The sequence below is a fragment of the Octodon degus genome, unplaced genomic scaffold (assembly GCF_000260255.1).
Source record: "Octodon degus isolate 3935 unplaced genomic scaffold, OctDeg1.0 scaffold00005, whole genome shotgun sequence".
Lineage (NCBI taxonomy): Eukaryota > Metazoa > Chordata > Mammalia > Rodentia > Octodontidae > Octodon > Octodon degus.
The window spans coordinates 23,737,506-23,747,569 of NW_004524581.1; the positions used below are offsets into that span (position 1 = coordinate 23,737,506).

General features: G+C 53.0%; 1 protein-coding gene and 1 non-coding gene across 2 annotated transcripts in view; both read left to right on the top strand.

Moving 5' to 3' along the window:
• The window catches only part of Trerf1 (transcriptional regulating factor 1), a 196,693-nt gene that overhangs the window by 154,144 nt on the left and 32,485 nt on the right, over positions 1-10,064 (top strand). The window contains exons 5-9 of the mRNA XM_023721274.1: positions 2,064-3,728; positions 5,009-5,055; positions 6,304-6,454; positions 7,706-8,020; positions 10,001-10,062. Coding sequence (XP_023577042.1) covers positions 2,322-3,728; positions 5,009-5,055; positions 6,304-6,454; positions 7,706-8,020; positions 10,001-10,062 — 1,982 coding nt within the window. The 5' untranslated portion in view covers positions 2,064-2,321. The remainder of the gene's footprint in view (positions 1-2,063; positions 3,729-5,008; positions 5,056-6,303; positions 6,455-7,705; positions 8,021-10,000; positions 10,063-10,064) is intronic.
• On the top strand, positions 682-885 carry LOC111818744. Its single transcript, XR_002822661.1, has one exon. It is a non-coding gene; the product is annotated as a small nucleolar RNA SNORA73 family (small nucleolar RNA).

A 10,064-nucleotide genomic window follows, 5' to 3' on the forward strand; every position in this document is an offset into this window, starting at 1 on the left:
TAAGCTTGTTCTAAGTAGGTGCTTTAGACCACTGAGCCATCTCTCCAGCCCTGTTGATTCTTTTTTTAAATATACTCTCACTATATAGTCCAGGCTGGCCTTGAACTTGCAGTGATCCTCCTGCCTCAGCCTCCTGAGTGCTGGGATGACAGGTGTGTGCTGCCACACCCAGAAAAACTTTTAAGTAAACAGTTGGGATAGGGCCAGCCAGATAGCTCAGCAGACTAAAGTGCCTGCTTAAGCAAAGTGCAGGGACCGGGGTTCAATCCCCAGCGTGCTGAGATGGCGACAGAAACTGGGTATGGTGGCGTGTGCCTGTAATCCCAGAGCTTGGGAGGCTGAAACAGGAGAATCACTGAGTCTGATCTGTGTAGTGAGACCCCATAGACTCCTACTAAATACGTTTTTTTTAAAAAAGAAACTTTATTGAGGGCCAGCCAGATAGCTCACCAGATTAAAGTGCCTGCTTAGGCAGATACAGGGACCAAGGTTCCATCACCAGTGTGTCATGCCTGCCCCACCCCTGGGCATGCTGAGAGGCAGTGGAGACTGGGCGCGGTGGCATGCACCTGTAATCCCAGCACTTGGGAGGCTGAAAACAGGAGGATCACTACGAGTCCGATCTATGTAGTGAGACCCTGTAGACCCTGTACCAAATACACTTAAAAAAAAAAAAAATGTCCAACGTGGATACCCCTGGAGGTCACTCTCCCTGGGCTCTGTCTAGGTGGCCTCAGGGAGCATAGGGCTGTGCCCCATGATGTACAGTCCCTTTCCACAATGTAGGAGAAGAAGCTGGGCCTCTTGCCTGCACCTGCATATTCCTACAACTTCTCAGAGTCCTTTGGGCAGTGACTGAGGAGATAAACCATGCAGGAAACAATGTAAAAAAAAAAAAAAAAATGAGCATGGGTTGTATGTCCCTTTTTCATTTCTACAGATCTGAGCACCGAAAATTTTATTTACCTGAATTTGTTTGGAATAGAAGTTCTGTGAAAGCAAGGTCACTCTGCTCTTTGACCTCCTTTTGAGCTGCATAGTGATCTGTCACCAAGAATTAGATTCTAACTTTTCTATTAGGACTTTCTAGTTTAAAACAAAAAAAGAATGAGAAACTTCTCTTCCCTGGACAGAGAAAGAGAAGGAAGGGGAAAGATATTTTTATCACTCATTTGCTTATTTTCTTTACTGTCCCTGTGCGCTCCTGTGTGGTCACCAGTGATGGTGATGGGAGGAGAAAGGGGATTCTCTCTGGGTCAAAGAACCCAATTAAGATCTGGGGTGGAACAGTGAGGGGCTTTCCTTTTTTGCATAGAGGAGTGGGGTGGATTACCAAAGAGCAAGGGTAGAAGGACACCCCCCCAACCCCTAGTTCTAGAAGACTTTCTGTAGAAGCTGAAGATCTGAAAACCAGTTCTCTTAAAACTCGAGCTGTGTGTCCTGTCTTCAGAAAGTCCTGCTCTGCATGCAGCAGCCGAAGCCTCCCGGTCTGTTTCCCCTCCTCTGACCACTGTGGTTTTCTGCAGATCTTTCCCCTGCGTGTTCACCTTTGCCAACTCTAAGCTCCTCAAGGGGCTCAAGAGAGGTGCCCACATCCTGATCATTTGCTAGCATCGTGCCCCACACCTAGCAGGAGTCTAGTAATGCCTAGCCTAGGTTTCTTCACAGCCCTCCCGGACCCTAGAATGGTGTTGGGTGTTCAATAGCAAGGTCTCGGTAGATAAATTAATCAGCAAGCAAAAAGGAAAATAGGAAATCAATGAGCTAATGAGCCACTAGGCAAAGGCTTGAAAGCAAAAGAGCACACACCCTGTGGAAGAATCAAGTTCTACAGAATTGTAAAGGATGGGGAGGGTGCAACACTGCTTTATATTCCTTTTTTTTTTTTTTTTTTTTTTTTTTTGGTGGAATCGGGGATTGAACTCAGACCCTTGCACTTGCAGGAAACATTGAGCCATTTCCCGGCCCCTATATTCCTTTTTATAACTGGCCATTGTAGACATAGCACTTATCTCAAAACATCTGTGTAAATTGCACTTCATGCTTTGCATCTTGTCTTGCAGGTGTGTGCAGCCTCTTCTTACCGTGGTGGTGTTTGGTCTGGACCTCAGCCCGGGTGAGGATGTGAAACCCCCCGCTCTGCACATGCGTGGTCCAGGCCAGCAGGAACCCCTGGCCCCAGCCACCCTCACAGCCATGTCAGCCGTGGAGTAGTGTGGACATCTCCTCTCAGCTTCTCAGGGTTTCAGTCCTTTCGGGTTTTCTTCATTTACCTTTTTTTATGGTTTTGTGGCTGGACATTGACAACCAAGTCAGGCATCATGGGGGATCAGCAGTTGTACAAGAGCAACCACGTGGCCCACGGTGGTGAGAACCTTTTCTACCAACAACCACCCCTTGGTGTCCACAGCGGGCTGAACCACAACTATGGGAACTCAGTCTCAGGGGGTGGAATGGATGCACCCCAAGCTTCACCCATTTCTCCCCACTTCCCTCAAGATACTAGGGATGGTCTGAGCTTGCCTGTTGGCTCCAAAAACCTTGGCCAGATAGATACCTCAAGACAGGGAGGGTGGGGAGGCCACGCAGGGCCTGGCAACCACGTCCAGCTACGTGGCAACCTGACCAACTCCAACATGATATGGGGGGCTCCGGCCCAGGTGGAGCCTGCCGATGGCTATCAGTACACCTATTCCCAGGCCAGCGAGATCCGGACCCAGAAGCTCACCAGTGGCGTCTTACACAAGCTGGACTCCTTCACCCAGGTGTTTGCCAACCAAAACCTGCGAATCCAGGTCAATAACATGGCCCAGGTGCTGCACACACAGTCAGCAGTGATGGATGGAGCCCCTGACAGTGCCCTCCGCCAGCTGCTGTCTCAGAAGCCCATGGAGACTCCGGCGCCAGCTCTGACATCCCGGTACCAGCAGGTGCCGCAGCAGCCTCACCCTGGTTTTGCAGGCGGGCTGTCCAAGCCAGCCCTGCAGGTTGGGCAGCACCCTACCCAAGGTCACCTGTATTACGACTACCAGCAGCCTCTGGCTCAGCTGCCAGTGCAGGCAGGACAGCCGCTGCAGGGCCCCCCGGTGCTGTCCCAGCCCGTGCCACAGATGCAGCACCAGTATTATACACAGCAGCCACAGCAGCCAGCAGGGCAGCAGCGTCTCTCCGTGCAAGAAATGCAGCCACAGCCTCCGCAGCAGCAGACCCGCCCACCTCAGCCTCAGCAGCAGCCGCGGCAAGGTCCGATGCAGATACCTCAGTATTATCAGCCTCAGCCCATGATGCAGCACTTGCAAGAGCAGCAGCCGCCGCCGATGCACCTGCAGGCCCCTTCTTATCACAGGGACCCCCACCAGTACACTCCAGAGCAGGCACACGCTGTCCAGCTAATTCAGCTGGGCTCCATGGCCCCATACTACTACCAGGAGCCCCAGCAGGCCTACAGCCACCCCCTCTACCAGCAGAGCCACCTGCCCCAGCACCAGCCACGTGAGGACAGTCAGCTGAAAACTTACTCCAGTGACAGGCAGGCCTCGGCTCTGCTGAGCTCCCAGGGGGACCTGGCGTCTCCTGACACGGGAATGATAGACCCATCCAGCTCAGACCTGACCCGGATCAGCAGCATTCTTCCCCACCGACCACTCCTGTCTCCTGTGAGTGGGGTTCACCTCAACAACACAGGCCCTCAGCATCCACAGCCATCTCCCAGTGCCGTGTGGCCTCAGGTATTCTCACCATGGCATTTCTCTCCAATCTCGGGGTGTGGCAGGCCCAGTCCTAATCCTTCCCCCACTCTTTTTCATACATTCACAAATGCTAAGCTACCAGTGCCAGATATGGCCCATACCAGGCACTTGGAAATCAAAATCAACTTTGACTCAGTCCTTTGTGCAGGGAGCTTACGCTCTCAGCAAGGAAATGGTCAAAAACTGTGTCTTATCCCAAAGTGAATCATGTTATTCAGATCCTGAGCCAGATTACAAGGAACCCCACAATTAGGTGGGCGTCTTACCTGCCCATTGGTTGTTATTCTCGGGGTATTTCCTGGGAATTAGGTCTCCCTTTGGGACTGTTACAACAGCATTTATCAAAGTATATTGCCCTGAACAGCAGTTCTGCAAAATATTAATGGATATTGCTGAGAGGCAGAAGGTTTTGCATAGACTTGGAGATTCCTAAAGTGGACCCTGTGGGGCCTTTCATAGACCAGTGTGCATTGTGAATCCCCTGCAGGGGATGCTACCTATAGCTGCCACCGAAGCCAGGCTTAGCAGGGGTCTAGTGCAAGATGCTGGCAAGTGGTGGAGACAATGTGGACTAGAGATAAGGGTCCCATTTCATTCAAGACATTTAAAATCAATCCCACCAAACAAAATGTGGCTGCCAACCACAGTACATCTGTGACCCATGGTTATTCACCTTTGAGTGGTTGGCTCTTCAAAGTGGCCACAAACGAGCCCACTACAGTACGTGTTGGGTTCTGTTCGTGCCTTGGCAAGTCAGGTACCATGCTCACGTGACAACAGGGCCTTAGGCAAAGGGGACCCAAAATGGGAAGTAGATGGTAGAGAGCATGCAGATGGCGTTGAAGACCATGGAAGAACTTGCCCTTGGCCTGCTTGCATCTGGGGCACAGATGGACTGGTGACTGAGCGCCTTTGTGAAAATATGAATGAGATGGTGGGAGTTATGTCACACAGATTTCCTCTCTGCATCCCACGTGGGGATAGAGCCAGTCTGTACTGGACGGGTATACCTGGAGGACAAAAGGGAGGTTGGGGAAGCCTGTGTCTTGTGGGCCCATGGCTGTTGGCAGCTCTGGGTGGTCATCAGGGGCAGCTAGGTAAAAGCAGCTGGGTGCAGCAGAGCAAGGGCACAGTGGGCATAAACAGGGCCACTGGCCATAGGGGCCCTGCTCTTCTCACTGCCTGAAACTCCTCCCTCAGAAACACTTACTTTTCTCTCTTGTGTCTTCTCTTTGGGATCCTACTTGACTCAAAACTAGATGCACCTACCTGATGGGAGAGCCCAGCCATTGTCCCCTGAGTCAAGGTAGGATAATGGGGTGCTTAGTGGGCTTGGGGACACTTGTGGGTTTCCTGGGTTGGTTCTCACTGTGCATTTCTAAATTCACAGTCAACTTCTCCAAGAGTATAGGAAGAATAGTAACGGTGCTGTATTAGGGCACCACGAGGGTGATAGGCTCGCCGTGCCTGACCATAGCAAGCACTCAAGGGTTGGGGGTGTGATCAAAGGTAGAGCACTTGCCAGGTATGTGAGGCCTTGGATTCCATCCCCAGCACCTAAAAGAAAGTCAAAAACAAACTGCAGGGCCAGCGAGATAGCTCAGCAGTCTAAAGTGCCTGCTTAGGCAAACATAGACAGGCACAGAGGGACTGAGATTTGATCCCCAGCACGATATATCTTGCCAGCCCTGCCCTCAGGGCAGGCTGAGCTGGCAAAAAAAAAAAAAAAAAAAAAAACAACTGGGAGCACTCAATAATTGTTAGCTATCACTATTACCATTTTACAAAATAAAAAACTGAGACTCAAAGCTGGGCACGGTGACACACCCCTGTAATCCTAGCACTCTAGGAGGCAGAGGTGGGAGGGTCCCAAGCTCAAGCCCAGTTTGGACAACTTAGTGACTTGGAAAGAACCTGTCTCAAAATTTAAAAAAAAGGCTGAGATGCAGCTCAGTGTGAAAGCCCTAGGTTCAATATCCAGTGTGAAAGAAAGCGGGGGGGGGCGGGGGGGGGACCAAGGCTTAGAGAGCTTAAGGTTGTACATCAAGCAGGCAATGAATTCAAAGCAGTGTTGGCATTGACTTCAAAACCCACGTTCTGTCCACTGTCCATTCGTTCAGTTAGTGAGGGTTTAATAAGTGCCTCCCACTGCATGCAGCAGTGCATAATACACTTGCTTCCTCCTGCACAAGCATGGAAAATAAAGATACAGGCAGAATCGGAACTGCAGAAGCAAGGGCTGCCCCAGGGAACAGAAAACACACTTCTCTCAGCATTCCCTTCCCAAGAACTGTGCTGATCTAAAATGAGCCACCGGTGGGAGAAACCCAGTCCTATAGGCCTGGAGGGAAGGAGGAGGTGATGTTTGTTGGGCAACTCTTGTGTGACTTTTAAGCGAGCCCTTTCCCACTCTGAGCTCAGTTTTTCATCTGAAAAAGGCTACTAAGCCATCGAGGCAAGCACTGAAGGCATGACCTGTGTTCCTTGGGGTGTTTGGTCTATGTTTCCCTTTGTCATTGTGTGTGTCCTCTCCACCTGGCCCTCCTGTGAACAGTGGCCAACCCAAAGGAGTGTTTGGGGAACCGTTTGATGGCAAGAACAAGCTGACGTGCCCCATCTGCCTGAAGGAGTTCAAGAGCCTGCCCGCCCTGAATGGCCACATGCGGTCCCACGGAGGGATGAGGGCCTCCCCCAGCCTCAAACAGGTTAGCAGGCGCCGTCCCCCATCCTTCCCAGGCCACGTGCTGCTTGCTTTGCTTTGCCAACATCGGGCACAGGTGACAGAGAGACATGAGACCGGACAGGCCAGAGCAAGAAGGCCCTCTTCCCTGGCCTTATGGACAAGGGTCAAAAACAGGTGCTAGAAATCATTTCAGGGGATTCCAATCTACCTCCCAGAGGACAGCCAAAGAAAACACAGAAATGCAGTGCTGTTTTTAACTTCGGCTGCTTAAGCCCCCGTCAAGGCCTTAGTCCTTGGGAACTTCAAGGTCACGAGTCAGTAACCAGGGAAAGCACAAGTAACCCTCAGGCTCCAAGCCAGAGGCTTCTGCTCGCCGTGGCTGTGGTGCTCACCTCCAGCACCCTGAGTCCCTTAACACACTGGGTTATCTAGGGCAGCCATCCAGGTAGCAGACTGCTCATGAATTCCTGAGTTAGATTAGAATTCTCAGAATTCTTTGCATACTATTGATCCTAATCTAAGTCTCAAGAATTAACTCTGTCAACCAAAATCTTGGATTACCCAGCTCCCTCCATCTCCTGGCCATAACAGATGAAAAGGCTTTGTCTTCACTTTTTTAAAAAAATGAACAACATGTCTTACATTTTCATTTGGTTTCCTAACCTGGATAAAATAGATGAAAGCCAGGTCTGGAAGTACACACCAGTTATCCTAGCACTCAGGAGGCTGAGGCAGGAGGACTGCAAATTACAGCCTACTATAGGCACTTAGTGATTTAGTACAACCCTATGTCAAAATTAAAAAATTTTTAAAAAGGACTAGGGATATAGCCCAGTGTAGAAGCCCTGGGTTCAATCTTCAGTACTAAAAAAATAAATAAATGAGGATGAAATGCCTAATTCCATTTGATGCATGCATGGACTGAGGCTCTCAGAATTAGAAGGTCCTGCATAAGCCCACACATTTTGTTTTGGCAGACTACAAGTCCACGACCTTTTCTTTAAAAGCAATGACAACTCCCCCCACCATTTTGAAATATTTTAATATACAAGTGATCAATGGTGAAAATGCTTCGGTGAGAAAACAGAACACATGGCCTTGTTTACACCCCAGCAGTAGCACTCAGCCTAGGGACCCTGGTTACAGAAAGTCAGCAGCAGTGGTTCTCTGTCACCCATGCCTGATGTCCTAGAACCTTTCAAGAAAAGCAAATCGCGTACCCCTTGGGAGAGCAGTGCTCAGCCCAGGATCAAAGCTCTCCTTGTCTGTGTAGGAGGAAGGAGAGAAGGCCCCGCCGCCTCAGTCTCAGCCCCTGCCACCTCCGCCGCCGCCTCCGCCGCCGCCGCCACCGCCGCAGCTCCCTCCCGAGGCAGAAAGCCTCACGCCTATGGTCATGCCCGTGTCTGTCCCTGTCAAGCTTCTCCCGCCCAAGCCCAGCTCTCAGGGGTTCACCAACAGCGTTGCTGCCACCCCTTCCGCCAGAGACAAGCCGGCCAGCTCCGTGTCGGACGACGAGATGCCTGTGCTCGTGAGGATGACTCTCTCTCCCCCACACTCCCCCCAAGGGGCTGCCCCCCGCGCTCCCACTGTGAGTCGCTGCTCAGCCCCCTGCCTGGGGTGGGTCATCCCTTTGCTTTGAGACAGCTCTTCTAGAGTCACTGGCCTGAGCTCAGACACAACTGAGCCCCCATGTCCACCTGCTATGGCTCGCAGATTACTCTTACAGGCCAGTGACTTGGCTTGGATTCTGGACACCTCAAGGGGTCCCCAGGTTAGGATAGATGATGGTTCAGCTGGTTCTCACTGATTCAGCCATATCGGTGAACTGAAGCAGTATTTGTCAGCTGTGTATGTCCATTCAGCTGTGGAAGCACTTCTGCTCCAGACATGAAGAGCCACTGAGGTCACCCCAGCAAAGCCATTTGCTTATCACACTGCTAAATTCTTCCTTCTTCCTTAACCACCCGCCTCACCCCTCCCCTGCCCTACCGTGGAGAATCTGTGCCAGCATGGGGTAATATTGACCCCTCCCATCCCAGAGTCCTGGGTTGGTCCTGTTTGTCCTCAGAGAATAGGAGATATGAGGGGAGCTGTGGGCCAGAAGAGGGCCAGGGAGATGCTAAGAGAACCACAAAAGTCTGGCAAGTGCCATTTTGGTTCCTGTTGCTGTCAAGGCCTAGGAAGAGGACAGACTGATGGGAACCTTGGGAAGAATATTCTCCTGGGCAGGCAGGAGGAGCCCCTGTAACCAAGCTCCCCTCCAGTCCAGGGCTGCGCCTGATGTCCTGAGAGGGACAGTATCTGCCCCCGAGAACTCTGTCAGGAGTGCTAGTCACACAAGGTCACAGCTCAGGCAGAACATACCACCCCACTCACTCAAGATGGCAGAGGAAAGATGAGGGCACAAGAGGCACCAGAGAGTGTCCAGGAAGAAGCCCTGAATTCCAACTCTGTCTAGCCCAGTGGGACAAAGACCTTGAGAGGAACTCCCCTTGAGTCTCAGTTTCCCTTCCTACCCTAAGGCTGGACTCCTCTGTGGTGGGAGCTGGAAGAGTTCAGCTCCTGGCCTGGTCCCAGAGTCCAGATGCCTCCTGGGGGTGATGCCACCTGTCCCATGGGACAGCCCGAAGGGCTTCTCTGCCCAGGTGGCTCACAGCCTTGCCTACAGCATCAGGAAATCCTGTGTGAGGCTGGAGGAACAGGACTCCATGGCACGGGGGCAGAGGGGACAGAGGGGCTAGGGTCCCTGGGCTTAGCAGTTAGGATGCTGGAAGTGGCCTCTGCCTAGATGGCTGTGAGGGACCAAAGAGGCTGGAGTTTCAGGGTTTGCAGCCTGCTGGGTGGGGATCACGGCCTTCTTCCCTCCTCAGCCTCTGCGCACCACAGCCACTCTCCACCTCTTAAGACCCTCTGCAATACCTCAGTCTCTCCCTCATGCCTTAGCCCCTCCCCCTGCCTCAGCCCCTCCCTCAGACCGCAGGTCCTCCTGCCTCTGCCTCAGTTCCTCCTCCTCGCCTGCCTCAGCCCCGCCCCCTGCCTTGGCTCCTCCCTCATACTTAAGCTCCTCCCCTTCCCCTCAGCCCCTCTACCACTTCAGCGTCTTCCTCCACCACCCAAGCCCACAGCTGCAGGCCTCACGTGGGTAGGTGCGGTGGTCACGTGGCCGCCCTTCCCGTCGCCCACCGCGAGGCTCCCGGCTAAGCAGCACCTTGGTCGCGTGTCCTGTGGCCTCGGCAGCGCTTGCACCCCCTGGCGCGTCGTCTTGGTGTCAGTCACCCGCAGGCCAAGTGTCGCCAGGCCAGGTGGTGACAAGGCGGCAGGCAGCTTGAGGCAGCGTCCTCGCTCGTTCCGAGGACTCCGGAACGCCAGTCCCAACGCCAGGGTCCTTGTCTCTTTCTGAGGCGCGGGGCCCTTCAACGAAGTTCCTGTCAGGCAGGTGTGACAGTAGAGGAACCCGAAGCCGCGCCCCTGTCGCCCCTGCCCCAGCCCCGCAGCACATCCTGGCGTTCCCCTGGCCCAGCCACACGCTGGGGTCGGCGGCCCCGTAGAACCCACACTCTCCCCACAGGACGCACCCCGGAGGCCGCCGCGCGCCGAAGAGCCCCGCGCCGAGAGGAGGAAGCCGCGACCGC